This window comes from Manis pentadactyla, chromosome 6 (genome assembly GCF_030020395.1).
Source record: "Manis pentadactyla isolate mManPen7 chromosome 6, mManPen7.hap1, whole genome shotgun sequence".
Taxonomy (NCBI): Eukaryota; Metazoa; Chordata; class Mammalia; order Pholidota; family Manidae; genus Manis; species Manis pentadactyla.
The window spans coordinates 118,774,853-118,792,849 of record NC_080024.1 but is presented as its reverse complement, the minus strand read 5'-3'; the positions used below and the strand labels follow the sequence as shown (position 1 = coordinate 118,792,849).

Genomic DNA, 17,997 nt, shown 5'->3' with positions numbered 1-17,997 from the left:
CACTGGGCACTTGGTACTTATTTTAATCAGAACTATTCCTTTCTGTACTGACAACTTGAATGTATATCAGGACTGTGTTTACTGGTGACAGAAACTCAACTTGATACTTAAACAAAAAAGGAGAAACTGGAGGTAGGGCAGGAGAAGAGCTGATTTTAGGGGAAATAAATGCTGTTGGGGCACACACTTGAATCTCTGCACATTGGTTTCTTCTCTAACAAAATGAAGACCTGGTTTTGGAAGCACTGCGGTGGCATCTTTAGAGCAGTATAATCAGACAAGAAATGAGACTCATCTTCCAACTATATAAAGAAATGTAAATGAAAACTTGCATGAAAGAGTGGGAAGACTAATTTGAAGGATGTTAATTCTTACCAAATAAATCTATTATAAGCAAAATGTAATCCTGACCAAAATTTCACCTGAATTTTTTTGGAATATGAAAGTAAAACCTAAACTTTATCAAGAATTTGTCAGAATACCAAAATTTAAAAAAGGAAAAACAAAATAGCAAAGACAACTTGCCTATAAACTATTCAAATGCATTATCAAGTGATCAGTAATTAAGAATGTTATGTTGATGGAAGAACGATGTTTATTGGATAAAACAGATGTGTGTAGATGTGTGCATAACAAAGAACCCAAATCAATGGGTTGGGAATGGGTTAAACAATAAATGATACTGGGAAAATAAACTATATGGGAAAAATCATGCTAGACCCTTCAGTCGCATTTTATACCCAAATAACTTCCAATGAATTAAAGATAAATGTAAAAAAGAAAAACAGAAAATATAACATGTGAGTATTTAATCTTGGGATGCAAAGGACTTTTTAAGCATAAAAAATATTTGACATACCAACATACAATTTAAATGTAAAAAAATTACAAGCAAAATTAAAAGGCAAACAGCACACTAGGAAAACATTCTTAAACTGAGTAACTGTATAAAAATATTTAATAAATTTTCACTAAATGATGCATTTGTTACTTTTCTGAAATTAGGGAAAAACAAAACTAATAATTTTTTATAATAGTAAAAGGTAATACCATTTTCTTACTGGAAATAAATGCTTTTGACTGGCCATTCAAAATTTAATATTTTATTGTTATGATAAATGTAACACACACAGAAAGAAGGATCACATAATTTTCATTTTCAGAAAATTAAGTCCCTTAAAGTAAAAAATGGCCATTCTGTTTTATATCCTTCACACATATTCTCTGTGAATAGCTTCATTCAAATCACTTAGGCTTCTCTGTACATTAAGATATGTGTATATATACTGTATGCAAATATGTTAACTGTAGTGGTTGGTCCAAGTTTTTAAAAAGTCAACCTGTAATAATGTCACTCACCTGACAGATGATCAACCACAGAGGATGAGTTAAATAATGTTCTGAATTTAATAAATAATTGATTTAACTCTGCTTAAGATTTATAACTGAACACTTTTTTTCCAATTGAATAAAAAACCCAGAATATACTTTTCTTTAAATACCAATTTTTTAAGAAACTGATGAAAAAATGTGAATAGTGGCTAAAATGATAAATGGGTACATTCAATGAGAACTTTTATTTCAGTTATCCACAAAACATTAGTATAATACTTTATAAAAATATTGTTTTAGGCTACCATTATTCACTTAAAAAGGTGTTTGTGCTAGAAGGTTGTTTCTGCCAACTTTTTTTTTTGGTAAGGGTTAAGTTCCACATTAAGATAACTGAAAACAAAAAGCTGTTGAAAAAGAACTTCAAATGTACAAAGTTGTTTATTTTTCTTGGCAATTTAAAAAATACATAACCATTTAAACTGAATACACATTAAGTTAGTGTTTTGTTTCCTTACTGTACAATTGCTATTATAAGGAACCCATTATTCAGTTAAAACCTAATATCATAATTTTACCTGGCTTATTTTTCTCAACAGAATTAGTACAGAAACATAATTTTGTTATTTTTTAAATGCTTAGAAAAATTATAATATCATAGTTCACATAAAACCCTTAAAAAATCTTATGTCACAGGTTGTAGGTGTTAAGGGTAAATGACAATGGCAGTCTTCTTTTAGGAAGAGTAATTCAATACTAAGCAAGTTATGTAAACATAAGAAACCAGCATGATTTCTGGTACCAGACTGTCGCCATTTGCATGAAGTTCATCTCTCACATCTTAAAATGGTCTCAATTTCAACATAGATTCCACGGCACAAATTTTTTAATCTAATGATTAAATCAGGTAAGTGATGGTAGTTAAAAATTGTAATTCTAAAATAAGGGACCCGATGTATTGCTTTATTTAAAGTGTGATGATAAAAAGAGAAAAATTTTAAATATAAATACCCAACTTTTATTTGTCGGATTCAGTTCCTTTACTGAACAGTTAAACCTATAATGTTGTTCTTCTAATTCATACTTTGGAATTTCTTTTTGAGTTAAGTCATAAAAATCAGTTTTATTTTGTATGTTTCACTTTATTTTAAATAGACAAAAACTATACCCTCTTTCACCACTGTTACTATTCTGAGTAAGTTTTTCTCCCCAAATCAACTAAATTCTAAGAAGAAAAAAATGATTACCATTATGTGTTTTTAAAAAGTGAATGTAGATTTAAACACAAATTTGAAAACTGGAGTTCTGAAAATGTTTTACATGAAAGTTGTTATCACTGGATTAAATGAGAAGCCTTAACTTAGGTATTTTTGAGGGTATAACACCCATTTAGTGTTTACATTAAGAATGATTAGCTTTATAATCATACCTTATTAACTCTTAAAATCCCAGAGAACAGTTAAGTGAGGAGCTTGGGGTGCCAGCAAAGTCTCTTGTCTTTCCTTAACATCGACACCAAGCATAACGTCCCATCCCTCTAGCTGCGAAACTTTCACATTTTCTTTTTTCATATTTCTTTTAAATACATTTTCCTGTTAGTCTATATTCAGTAAGAGCAAAAGTGCATTCAAGTCCCTGATCTAGTGATATTTTATATTTGTGGCACCCATCACCATAAGTACACATTAGCAATCTCTCACAGTACCAGTCTGTTGTTTCAAAAGGACTGCTTAAATGCTTGGTCTTATTTTTTCATGCTATCTAAAGATTTAAAAATTTCCCCTTTGATTGGATATATTGCCTTAAAAAAAATGCAATCTTATGACAGATTAACCCACTTAGTAGTTACTTTCATTATGCTAAATCGAGCTATTCAGAAAACCATTAAAGTGAAAAATTTCTTCTACTTTCCAGTTCCATGAGTATGAGTATTAATAAGTGAATTATTCTTTCAAATTTCACTACTGTCATCTAATATTTAATCAATTTTAGAGTTGTTTATATCCCTTTTTGCTTCTGAGAGCCTGGCCCATTTCCATGCAAAAGGAGACATATATTAAGATTGCATACTGACTGTCCAATTTAGAAAAAACTTCTCAGAATAATGAATGCAAATTTCTAAAAACTGGAATGGAATTGTTTGGTCCCATGAAATTCCTTAATTTTAGATTTTATTGTAGTATAACTATTTTCATCTCCCAAGTTTTATCTATAATGATAAATAATTTTCTCTAATCAAATCTGAGTTTGGGGAATAAAACAAAGGAGTAATTTCTAAAATTGTAGCCTGATGCTCTTCATTGTCATGCTATCAGTCTCACTGTCATCAATATCTCAACTATACTTTCTTTGGACCCTGAAATAAGTTGGAAAATTCATCATCGGTACTTGAGAGTTTAACACTTGGAGGAAAAAAAAAAAGTGGTTTTGTGCAACCATATCTGGAATTCCAGTTTATCATTAAAAACATGCAGAGTGAAGATGATTATCTTCTTTTGATTCCTGTATGTCAGTGAGGAAGTCTACATAAGTTCTTTACATTTTGGCAGATTTGTGCATATAAAAGGCTACTTGGATTATAAGTTTTCTCCTGGCTGGTACTGTGGCTCTGTAGCAGTGAAGTAGTCTTCCAAGAAGGACTGAATATATTCAAATGTTGGTCTTTCATCAGGGTCTTTCTTCCAACAAAGATTCATCAATTCATGCAGAGATTCTGGACAACCCTGAGGGCAAGGCATCCTATATCCTCGTTCCACCTGTTCCAGCACTTCACGGTTTACCATGCCTAACACACAAGATTCAAACATTCAAATACAGTGACTTTAAACACCAGTAGCAAAACAGAACAAGTCCCCTAGCCACTAACTGATTTTAGGTATAAATTTATTTAGTGAAATGATTCTTTAAACAAAGGAAATAAATTTTAAATTTCAAAGTATATCAAGAAGAGCTTAGAAAATGCTAATCTGTTTCAACATGTTCAGTTTTTTCATTCCATGGGAACTCTTCCTACTAACACTAATGCATTCAAAAGCCAACCCTATTTGATTAGTGAGAATTTAGGGTGCTACTTTAAGGTACTTATAACTTCTGATATTAACAGTTAACTATGACCAAACGTAGGTTAATGAAGAATAGCGGCAACACAGTGTCTGAAAGAACTTCCAAACAGGATTTCAGAGCAAAGAATTCTAGTCCTGGTTTTGCCAAATACATTAACTATAACTTTCTATCAATTCGATTTCCTGAAACAGTTCCCTTTCTTCAAGTTACTACAGTTTCTTGTATTCCTCTTTAATATAGGCCCCATCACCCATCAGAAACTCACCCTGTGTTACCACAGGCTAAGCATACCCTCAATTACTTGGAGGTGGGAGTGGGTAGATGACCCAGAATATTTAAGATTCGCTTATTATCTGAGAGAAGAGGAGATAAAAGACCCTTTGGGAAAATGCCCTAAGGGAGAATGACTGTGAGGCAAGTCTCCGTACTTGCCCTATCTCAAGGAGTGTGACTCTCACTTGCTGCTGTCCATCTAATGCCAAAATAAAGAGAGGGAATGAGGGAGGGCAACAGAAGAGACAAGAGAAGGAATAAAGGCTTTTCCTTCCCTTACATTTTTAACTCCCAATAAACTCCAGTTAAAGTCACTGATGGGATAACCAAGAGCCAACTCAGGGCAACCTTACCTGGATATGGCACTCTGCCCTTTGTTACCAGCTCTGTCTGCAGAATTCCAAATGACCATACATCAGACTTTATTGTAAATCGACCATATAGGGCAGCCTCAGGAGCTGTCCATTTGATTGGAAACTTTGCACCTATAACAATATTGAGAATCTTAAGTAAATTGTTTTTTTAAATATTTTTATAAATATGGCATAAGCAGGTCTACTCTTTTGTCAATATCTGTTATATGTGTCATCAGTGTCAAAAATTTGAAAGTTTAAGATACATGGGAAAAAATTCATTAATATTTAATATTTGTATCAAATCACACTTCTTTCTGATAAGATATTCAATGACATAAAAAAAGAATTAGAAATGCTAGTAGGAACAGAAAACCATTCAAGAAAATACAAGCAGAAACTCTAAGAAGCAATTAAAAACATGGATTAGTGGATCTTTAACCTTTAACTAAGTATAGTACCTAGTAGCTATAGCTGACGGTTGGTTGATGAGAGCATATTCTGTTGGGTTCTAATATCTACTGGTTTTCAATCACAATCACCTTTCTGTTTTATGATATCTCTACTGGAAATTTTATTGAACTATTATTTTAAAAAACATTATTTACTCACATATTTAAGTGTATGCTTTTTATGCACAGAACACTATGCTAATCACTAGGGGTACATAAAAACATAGCCTTGGTGAAGCTTATATACTTAGTGGAAATAAGATTATAGGTGTCTTACATACTTGAAATTCTGTATGTATGTATGTAGTGTTATAAAATAGCTTCGTTAAAAAAGTGGCAGCCAGATAATCCTTAGACAATGGTAGAACTTGCATAGGTAAAGATTATACGTGAATAGGAAGATACTCCAGCTGGAGGGAAGAGCACAAACGTATGGAGGCTGACAAGAAAGCATGCTGAAGGCAAACTTTGTTGACCTGGCACAACTGGCATTTGGGGCTGAATAATCCTGTTTCGTGGGGGTTCACTTGTACACTGTAGGATGTTTAACCATATCTGGACTCTACCCACTAGATGCCAGTAGCAGCCTCCCAGTTGTAATAACAAAACAGGTCTCAAGACAATGCCAAATGTCCTGGGGAGGTCATACCAACCCTAACTGGGAAACTCTGGTTTAAGACATTAGTTCCCAGGGGATTGTGTACCAATGTGCTCACTAACAAAAAATCACAGTCTGATGAAAAAAGAAAAAAAAATCACCTATCAATTCACACAGCTAAAATTATTAATTTATAGGTGTGTCCTTTATTATGAGATCATGTCCTTCCTACTTGTGTAGTGTTAAAACGCTCTTTCTTTATGAAATGATAGTAATAGTAAATAGCTGGAAAAAAAGGGTTTTTTGTTATGTCTACTCACTAAATCTTTATTAACCTTTATATTGGGGTTACCAGATTATATTGTTTTGTTTAAAATTCAGTCTCAGACATTAGTAAGCTCTTTAACAGCAGAAATCATGTCCTCTTACATATATACAGTTGTACCCTCATGCCTAGGACTCAAATTTTTGTTAAGGGTTAGCAGGACTGTAACTCTATAGGAGATACTGAATGCCAACACAACTTTTTTGTAGGCACAAAAGGTCACTGAAGGTTTTACACAGATTGAATAATCTATGTTACTTAACTGGATCTTACATAATCTCTGCCTGTCAAAGTTACAATCTTTCTTCAAAGCCCTGCTCTTGACCCATCACCTTTGTGAAGTCTTTCCTGTTCTGTCTACTTTCCCACAGTATTTTCCATGTACTTTTTAACATTAGTTATACAATAGCTTGCTTTATAGCTACTTTTATACAGTTCTACCTTGCCCATTAGAATGTAAGCTCTAATACTTATTAAGCATCTACTATGTTAGGTAATGTCAGGCACTATACATCTATTATTTCCTTAAAGTTCATAACTTTCTTGAAAAGTAAGTAATATACCAACTAGCCTTTGTAACTGAGGACACTGAGGCTCAAACAAAAAGGTTAGATAACTTGGTTGAAATCTCTGGGCCAGTAAAAAATGGAATTGAGATTCAAAAACCCATACTCTAATCACATACAAACATTATATGTGTGTTCATTGTGTTCTGAATGAGAGTATAGAGACACAGATACCAAATACAAGAATCAGCTTATGTTAATTTTGATAAGCTTCCTTCACCTTTACATTGTCAACCTTCCAAATGTTTTTAACAAAATTTGATATATAATACTTATTGTAAATCTGATATACAAATTGTTTACAAAGCCTTTATAAAACTGTATTCAATTTCTTTTTTTTAAATAATAGATTTCATTTTTTAAGAACAGCTTTAGATTTACAAAAATACTGAGTACACAGAGTTCCCAAATACCCTCTCCCTCACAGCTTCCCTATATTATTATCTTGGATTAATGTACTATATTTGTTAGAATTAGTGAAGCAATATTGATACATTATTAACTAAGTCCATAGTTTATATTAAGGTTCACTCTTTGTATTGTCCATCTATGGCTTTTGACAAATACATAATATCATGTAATCACCCTTACAGTATCATACTTAATAGTTTCTCTGCCTTAAAAATCCTCTGTGTTCACTTATTCTTCTGTTGAGCACTGGGCAACCACTTACCTTTTAACTGTCTCTGTAGTTTTGCCTTTTCCAGAATGTCAGATAGCTGGAACCATACAATATGTAGCCTTTCAGACTAGCTTCTTTTGCTTGGCAATATACGCATTTAAATTTCTTCATGTCTCTTCATGGCTTGATAACTCATTTGTTTTATTGCTGAATAATAGTCCATTGTGTGTATGTACCACAGTTTATTTATCCATTTAAGGCAGTGTGGTTGCTTCCAAAACTATATGCTATTTCTTAGTTGTATCAGCTTCAAATGCACCTTTTCTGGTCCGTTGTGTAGTAAAATGTGGATGGTCTACACTAAGAACTAAAAATAGGAATTTAAAATGTTTCCTATTGGCATGCCAAAAGAAGTGTAAGAGGTATGTACTGCTTGCTATATTTGTAATGCAAAGGACACCCAAATCAAGTTCTTCCTTTGGGGAAGTAACTACAAGAAAGCCATGGTGTCGTGTATTGTGTATAATCTTATGAATAAAATCAATGTTTATGACTCTTCTAAGCAGCCCTAGAACTATGTAATTACTGTAAATTACTGAATACTTGAAAAATGTTAAGAAAATCCACTGAACATTTATCAGAAAGTAATTTTACCTTGTCTTGCCGTATATTCATTGTCTTCAATTAACCTTGCTAATCCAAAATCTGCTATTTTGCATACAAGATTTTCTCCTACAAGAATATTAGCAGCCCGAAGATCTCGGTGAATATAATTCATTCTTTCAATATATGCCATACCATCAGCAATCTTGGAAAGAAAAAAAAGACATATGATACAAGGGGAAGGGAAGAAAGGACACTTTTGGTTACTGTTAAGTCAGATCACTGAAAAATTACATATCTCAAAACGAGATGATGGTAACAGGACAGAATTGAGCAAGTAAACAGGAAAATAGAAAACCCTGTAATGGAGGAGGAAGAGGGAACAGAAGGAGAAAGGAAGGTGGGATAAAAGAGAGGGGGGAAAGAACAGGGAGAGGAGAAGGGAAAAAAGATGGTGGAGAGAAGAGAGGAGGAGAAACAACAGAGATGTATGTGGCCCACAAAGCCTAAAACATTTATCTGGCCCTTTACAAAAATAGTTTGCCACCCTCACTATAGAGCATCTAAGAGCCTTGATCCCAGGTGCATGGACTAGGCTTGGCATATACTAAAATCTCACATGTACACCTTCTTGGTATAAGTTTCCCTAAAATGCCAGAATCCACAAACATTTGAATGCTTCCCAAGAGAGTAGTCTTAGAACCAACATGTCAGCCAAAGCCAATAAAAGGCCCCTTGACCACCTACCCTATGTCTAAACAGAATGTTTAAGTTTTTACTTATATTTAGGAACAAAAATTCAGAGCAGTAAAATCATCCATTTTTGACTATACATCACTATCTTAATTCTTGTTTTGGATCATATTAAAAAAAATACAGCATGTACTTCACATTTCCAGTGTTTTTCTTTGCAATAGCAATCACTGTCTTAAAACTTATCTATTGAAACAGAAATACATATAGATTTTGTGGATGTTTCTAAGAGGCTATATGATACAGGACAGCAGTGTACTGGGAGTTACATGCCTGGTTCTAATCAGTTATGTGAATGTTAGATACTTCTGATCTTCAGATATTATCTGCAACATAAGAAGATGGGACTGGATCATCTATAATGTTCCTTTCAGCTCTAAAATTCCATTATTTCACAATATAAACAATAGCATTATACTAAGATTATTTTACATTTTTAATGTACATTTTCAAATTCAAATTGATACATGTATAAATAGGTAAGTACCTGAGCAGCCATATCAACCAGTTGTGGGAGCTTCAAATACTTTCCATCTCCCTCCTTCAGGAAATCTAACAAACTGCCTATAAGAGACAGCAAGACATTCATGGAAAAACAAACAAATCTTAAATTAGGATTGAAACAAACACTGTCTTACATCCAAAAAAAATCACCACTTCACAATACTTAAGTTTTTCATTCTTTAATATTTTTGGGGGGGCTTTGGAATTTATGAAATAATAAAGATTCTAAAAAAAGTCCCTAAATAGAAAATTTTAAAACTTCTGACAACATGAAAAAAAGGAAAATGCAACAGTCTCACCAAATTATGGGCATTCCTTCCTCACTCTGATCAAGATCAGCAAGGTGGTAAGGAAGTGAAGACTGGTAGGTCCCATTACTAGAGTTTGGGTTTCTAACAAGTTTCCAGGTGATACTAATGCTCACACCATCCAATACACTAGAAACTCTTGCACATGTGCAAAAGGAGGCAAGTAGAAGGAATTCACTGCAGTACCTTGTGTAGTAGTGACAAACTAAAAGCAACCTAAATGTTTACTGGGAAAGGAATAAATAAAAAATGGTATACTCACACAGTATCTCACTCAAAAGTTAATGGTATACAAATTAGATTTTCCCTTTTCCATATGAATAAATCTCAAGAACAAAATGTTGAATGAAAATAAAGCTAGTTAGGATTGGATTAGGAAGGAATAGGAAGTCAAGGCAGAAACCTCCTCCCAAACACACATAAAAGAAGAAAATACAGCAAATACAACTAAACCTGAAAACGACCTGAAGACTTCAGAACAGACCACCTATACCTGAGGAAGAAGAGAAGACCACACAGAAGAGGGTAAAGTGGCAAAGCTGAGATGAAGCAAGACCCAAACCCTTCCCTTACCCCAGCCCACAGGTGGGAGAAAAAGGAATGGAGCAGGGAGGGATTAGGAGTACAGAAGCGCTGCACACCTGGCCCTGGATATCTGCCCCAGGATCACAGGCCCACATTACAGTGGACTCTGGCCAGAAAGCATAGCAGAGACATCTAATACAAAGAAAGAAACACAGAAACCCTGACAAAATGAGTAGGCAGAGGAATATGATCCAAACAAAACTACAAGACAGAACCCCAGAAAGCTAAATGAAACAGAGATCATCAATCTTCTTGATAAAAATTTCAAAATAAGAGTCATAAACATGCTCATGGATTTACAGAAAAGTATTCAAGATCTCAGGGAAGACTTCAACAGAGAGAGAAAACCTGAAAAAGTACCATTTAGAGCTGAAGAATACAGTATCTGAAATGATACATACAATGACGGGATTTAAGAATAGACTAGAAAATGCAGAGGAGATGGTAAATGAAATGGAAATTAGAGAACAGGAAAACAAAGAAGCTGAGGAAGAGAGAAAAAAGGATCTCTAGGAATGAAAGAAAGGTAAGAGAGCAATCCAAACAAAGCAATATTCACATAACAGGAGTACCAGAAGTAGAAGAGAAGGGCAAAGAGACAGAAAGTCTCTTTAAGGAAATGCTGAAAATTTCCCCAGTCTGGGAAAGGAAATAAACACTCACATCATGGAAGCACAGAGATCTGCTAATAAAAAGAACCCCAGGAAGACAACAGCAAGACACCCAATAATTAAATGGCAAAGATTAAGGATAAGGAGAGAGTGTTAAATGCAGCCAGAGAAAAAAGATTACCTAAAAAAGAAACCCCATCAGACTTAACAGAAACTCTTCAGGCCAGAAGGGAATGGCATGATATACTTAATGTACTGAAACAGAAGAACCTACAACCAAGAATCATCTACCCAGCAAGACTCTCATTTAAATTTGAAGCAGGTATTAAACAATTTCCAGATAAACAAAAGTTGAAGGAATTCAACACCACTAAGCCAGCTCTACAGGATATGCTAAAGGGACTGCTGTAGATGGAAATGATCCTAAGGCTAACTAGTGTTCACCAGTGAAAATAAACCCACAGTAAAGGTAGTAAACCAACTAATTACCAAGCAACTACGAAATTAGAATAAAAGAAGCAAAATCAAAATACATATACACAAAAAGTGCAGATTATGACATCCAAAATAAAAAATGTGGAGGAGGAAGAAGGAAAAAAAAGTACCTTTAGATTGTATTTGAATTAGAGAAATAAGCAATTTAAGATAGATTACTACATAGTAAGGAAGCTATCCTTGAACCTTTGGTAACCATAAAAGTAAAGCCTACAATAAATACACACACACACACACACACACACACACACACACACACACACACACACACACAAATGAACTAATTAAAAAAAGACAATTTCAACACTAAAGAAAACTATCAATAATAAGAGAATGAGAGGAAGAAAGGAACACAGAGGAGATATAAAAAAACAGCCAGAAAACTATTAACGTGGCAATAAGTATATATCTATCAATAATCACCTTAAATGTCAATGGACTGAATGCACCAATCAAAAAACAGAGTGGCAGAACGGATAAGGAAACAAGACCCATCTATATGCTGCCTACAAAAGATTCCTTTCAGACCCAAAGACATACACAGACTAAAAGTGAAGGGATGGAAAAATAAAGTCCTTGCAATGTAACAGGAAAAAAAGGAGTAACAGCACTTATATCAGACAAAATTGTTTTCAAAACAAAATAACAAAAGATAAAGAAGGACCTTACATTATGACAAAGGGATCAGTCCAACAAGAGGATATAACTATTATAAATGTGCACCCAACACAGGAGCACCTAAATATGTAAAACAAATACTAACAGAATTAAAGGGGAAAATACAGTGCAACACAATCATTTTAGGAGAGTTTAACACACCACTCACATCAATAGACAGATAACCAGATAGAAAATAAGGAAACAGAGGCACTGAACACTACATTAAATCAAATGGACTTAACAGGTATCTACAGAACACCACCCAAAAGTGGCAGGATACACATTCTTCTCAAGTGACGTTCTCCAGAATAGATCACATACTAGGCCATGAGAAGGGCCTCAATAAATTCAAAGAGATTGAAATTGTACCAAGCAATTTCTCACAATGAAATGAAACCAGAAATAAATTACACAAAGAAAACAAGAAGACCTACAAATACATAGAGGCTAAACAACATGCTTGTAAATAATCAATGGATCAATGAACAAATTAAAACAGAAATCAAGCAATATACAGAGACAAATGAAAACGAAAACACAAAAGCCCAAAATCTGTGGGAGGCAGCAAAGGACGTGTTAAAAGGAAAAGTATATAGCAATATAGGCTTACCTCAAGAACCAAGAACAATCCCAAATAAACAGTCTAAAAATCACAATTATTTCAGAAATTACAAAGAGAAGAAATGAAGTCCAAAGTCATTAGAAGGAGGGGCATAATAAATATCAGAGCAGAAATAAATTTAAAAAAAAGAATAAAACAATAGAAAAAAAAAAATCAATGAAAGTAGGAGCTGGTTCTTTGAGAAAATAAACAAAATAAACCCCTACCCTAGCCAGACTTGTCAAGAAAAAGAGAGAGTGTACACACATAAACAGAATCAGAAACAAAGAAGGAATAATCACAATGGATACCACAGAAATATGAAGAATTATTAGAGAATACTATGAAAAATTATATACCGATAAACTGAAAACTTAGAAGAAACAGACAACTTCCTAGAAAAACACAACCTTCCAGGACTGACCAAGGAAGAAACAGAAAATCTGAATAGACTAATTACCAGTAATGAAATCAAACTGGTAATCAAAAAACTCCCCCAAACAAAACACCAGGTCCACACAGCTTCACAGCTGAATGCTACCAACACTTAAAGAGCTAATACCCATCCTTCTTAAAGTATTCCAAAGAGCAGAAGAGGAGGGAGTACTTCCAAACTCATTCTATGAGGCCAGCATCACTCTAATACCTAAACCAGACAAAGACAATACAAAAAGAGAAAATTAAAGACCAATATCCCTGATGAATACAGATGCAAAAATACTCAACAAAGTATTAGAAAACTGAATTCAAAAATACATCAAAAATATCATCCATCATGACCAAGTGGAATTTATTCCAGGGATGCAAGGACCATACAATATTCATAAAGCAATCAACATCATACACCACATTAACAAAGGATAAAAACCACATGATCATCTCAATAGATGCTGAAAAAGCATTTAACACAATTCAACTTCCATTCATGATAAAAACTCTCAAGAAAAGGTATAGAGGATACATAACTCAATATAATAAAGGCCATATATGACAAACCCACAGCCAACATCATACTTAATAGCGAAAAGCTGAAAAGTTTTCCTATAAGATTGAGAATAAGACAAGGATGCCCAGTCTTACCACTTCTATTCAACATAGTACTTGAGGTCCTAGCCATGGCAATCAGGCAACACAAAGAGATAAAAGGCATCCAAATAGATAAGAAGAAGTTAAACTCTATTTGCAGATGACATGATATTACACATCAAAAACCCTTAAGAATCCACCAAAAAACTACCAGAATAACCAAATTCAGCAAGTTGCAGGATACAAAATTAATACACAGAAATCTGTTGCATTCCTATATACTAACAAACTAGCAGAAAAAGAAATCAGGAAAACAACTATATTTACAATTGCATCAAAAAGAATAAAATACCTAGGAATAAACCTAACCAAGGAGGTGAAAGACCTATACTCTGAAAACTACAAGACCCTCATGAGAGAAATTAAAGAAGATACCAATAAATGGAAATACATTCTGTGCTCATGCATAGGAAGAATTAATATTGTCAAAATGGACATCCTGCCTAAAACAATTTACAGATTCAATGCAATCCCTATCAAAATACCAACAGCATTATTCAATGAACTAGAACAAATAGTTCTAAAATTCATATGGAACCACAGAAGACATGGAATGGTCAAAGAAGCCCTGAGAAGGAAGAACAAAGCTGGGTGGATTACGCTCCTTGACTTCAAGCTCTACTACAAAGCCACAGTAATCAAAACAATTTGGTACTGGCAGAAGAACAGACACATAGATCAAGGGAACAGAATAGAGAGCCCAGATAATAAACCCAGGCATCTATGGTCAATTAATATATAATAAAGGAGCTATGAATATACAATGGGGAAAAAACAGCCTCTTCAACAACTAGTGTTCACAAAACTGGACAGCTACATGTAAGAGAATGAAACTGATTATTGTCTAACTCTATACACAAAAGTAAATTTGAAATGGATCACAGACTTGAAAAGCCATGAAACCATAAATCTCTTAGAAGAAAACAGGCAAAAATCTCTTGAATATAAACATGAGCAATTTTTTCTCAGACACATCTCAGGCAACAGTAACTAAATAAAAAAATGAACAAGTGGGACTACATCAAACTAAAAAGCTTCTGTACAGCAATGGACACCATCAGAATAAAAAGGCATCCTACAGTATGGGAGAATATATTTGTAAGCAACTCCTCTGATAAGGTGTTAACATACAAAATAAAGAACTCCTATGTCTGAACACCCAAAACACAAATAAACAGATTAGAAAATGGGCAGAAGACCTGAACAGACATTTCTCCAAAGAAGAAATACAAATGGCCAATAGGCACATGAAAAGATGCTCCACATCACTAATTGTCAGGGAAATGCAAATTAAAACCACAATGAGATATCATCTCACACCAGTTAGAATGGCCACTATCCAAAAGACAAGAAACAACAAATGCTGGCAAGGATGCAGAGAAACAGGAACCCTCCTACACTGTTGGTGGGACTGCAAATTGGTGCAACTGCTGTGGAAAGCAATATGGAGATTCCTCAAAAAACTAAAAATAGAGATACCATTTGATGCAGTAATTCTACTCCTAGGAATTTACCCAAAGAAAACAAAATCTCTGATTCAAAAAGATATATTCACCCTTATGTTTATCACACTATTTGAAATAGCCAAGATATCAAAGCTACCTAAGTGTACATCAATAGATGAATAAAGAAGATGTGGTACATAAACACAACAGAATATTATTCAGCCATTTAAAAAATGGATGGATCTAAAGGTTATTACACTCAGTGACATAAGCTAGGCAGAGAAAGACAAATACCCTATGATTTTTACTTATTTGTGGAATTTAAAAACAAAGCAAAACAGAAGGAACAAAACAGCATTAGACTCACAGACACTGAGAAGTGACTAGTGTTTACCAAGTAGGATATAAGGGCATGGGGGCAGGGGTGGGGGGAGAGGGATAAAAGGGCACAATAATTCACAATTACAATATAAGTTCATCACAGGGACTGTTGAACCACTGTGATGTACATTTGAAACCAACATAAGATTGTATATTAAGATGCTTCAATAAAAAGTTAATAAAAAAATAAGGCTAGATATATGTAAATTAAAAACATAAAAAAACTGTAAGTAAATATGTATTGTAAAAGTGTATCAGTATGAAAAACACAGGTGGGAAAGAGAAGTACCAGCCTCAAAATTTCAGTCACCCCTAAAAGGAAATGGACACAAAGAAGGGGTAAAAAGGATTCAATTTGACTTTTAATGTTTTGTTTCCTTAGTAGAAAGACAAGCATATATGGCTAAGTGTAAATATTAGTTAAATTTGGATGGGAGAGACATGAGTTGTTATGGTATTCTTTCTATTTTTGAAATATTCCATAACTTAAAAAAAACCATATGAAAACTGTTGACATTAAATAGATTTGAATAGCTGTAAAAAATAAATAGCTGGTTAAGAAGTCAAGACAGGGAGTACTGTCTGTTCTTTCTTAAAAAATCTTGGCTGTGAAAGGAATCAACAAGGTAAAACAGTAAGTGAAAAGATGTTGGAACCAAGGAAGGGTTGCTTTATAGGAGAGACTGATGTCACATAAATACATGACAGAGCAGAATATATAGAAAGAAGCAGAAGACACAGTTCTTTGTTTCAGGTGCCATGATTAATAGACTAAGTTCAGAACATCATTCAATATAACAATAGATAACTGCTAAAAAATCAAATTCAAAAGCTGAAGAGCTTAAAGATCCAGGACTGGAACTTGTGTCATTTTGACAATTCCTTTTCTCTGTTCTTTAATCAGTCACAACAAATCCCACTTTCCCTCAAATGTTTCTTATATCTATTTATCATAAAACATTTTGGATCATGAATTAAAGAAAATAGAAAAGAAAGAACAAATGAGGCCCAAAGCCAGTAGAAGGAGAAACATAATAAAGATTAGGGCAGAAATAAAATCGAGAAGAACAAAACAATAGAAAGAATCAATGAAAGCAGGAGCTGGTTCTTTGATAAAATAAACAAAATAGATAAACCCCCAGCCAGACTTATCAAGAAAAAAGGGAGTTTACACATATAAACACAATCAGAAATGAGAAAGGAAAAATCACTATGGACACCACAGAAATACAAAGAATTAGGAGAGAATATTATGAAAAATTATATGTTAACAAACTGGAAAATCTAGAAGAAATGCACAACTTTCTAGAAAAATATAACCTTCCAAGGCTGACCCAGGAAGAAATAGAAAATTTGAATAGACCAATTACCAGCAAGGAAATTGAATTGGTAATCAAAAAGCTACCTAAGTACAAAACCTATAGACCAGATGGTTTCACTGCTGAATTTTATCAAACATTTAGTGAAGACCTAATACCCATCCTCCTTAAAGTTTTCCAAACACTAGAAGAGGAGAGAATACTCCCAAACTCATTCTACGAGGCCAACATCACTCTACTACCAAACCAGGTAAAGACACCACAAAAAAAGAAAGTTACAGACCAATCAATATCCCTGATGAACATAGATGCAAAAATACTCAACAAAATATTAGCAAACCAAATTCAAAAATACATCAAGAAGATCATCATCATCAAGTGGGATTCATCCCAGGGATGCAAGGTTGGTACAACATTCAAAAATCCATCAACATCATCCACCACATCAACAAAAAGAAGGACAAAAACACAATCATCTCCATAGATGCTGAAAAAGCATTCGACAAAATTCAACATCCATTCATAATAAAAACTCTCAACAAAATGGGCATAGAGGGCAAGTACCTCAACATAATAAAGGCCATATATGACAAACCCACAGCCAACATTATACTTAACATCGAGAAGCTGAAAGCTTTTCCTTTAAGATCAGGAACAAAACAGGGATGCCCACTCTCCCCACTTTTCTTCAACATAGTTCTGAGTGTCCTTGCCACAGCAATCAGACAACACAAAGAAATAAAAGCCATCCAGACTGGCAAGGAAGAAGTCAAATTGTCCCTGTTAGCAGATCACATGATATTGTACATAAAAAACTCTAAAGAATCCACTCCAAAACTACTAGATCTAATATCTGAATTCAAATGCAGTATACAAAATTAATACACAGAAATCTGTGGCATTCCTATACACTAACAATGAACTAGCAGAGAGAGAAATCAGGAAAACAATTCCATTCACAAATGCATCAAAAAACTAAAATACTTAGGAATAAACCAAACCAACGAAGTGAAAGACCTATACCCTGAAAACTACAAGACACTCATGAGAGAAATTAAAGAA

General features: G+C 33.8%; 1 protein-coding gene across 5 annotated transcripts in view; it reads right to left on the bottom strand.

Moving 5' to 3' along the window:
- Nucleotides 1-1,087: 1,087 nt before the first annotated feature.
- YES1 (YES proto-oncogene 1, Src family tyrosine kinase) overlaps nucleotides 1,088-17,997 on the bottom strand; it is a 79,902-nt gene continuing 62,992 nt past the window's right edge. For all 5 annotated transcript variants that reach the window (XM_057504071.1, XM_036905827.2, XM_036905830.2 and 2 more), the window contains 4 exons: nucleotides 9,428-9,504; nucleotides 8,239-8,392; nucleotides 5,022-5,153; nucleotides 1,088-4,117 (listed from right to left, as the gene is read on the bottom strand). In XM_057504071.1, the coding sequence (XP_057360054.1) occupies nucleotides 3,909-4,117; nucleotides 5,022-5,153; nucleotides 8,239-8,392; nucleotides 9,428-9,504 (572 nt within the window). In that variant the 3' untranslated portion in view covers nucleotides 1,088-3,908. The remainder of the gene's footprint in view (nucleotides 4,118-5,021; nucleotides 5,154-8,238; nucleotides 8,393-9,427; nucleotides 9,505-17,997) is intronic.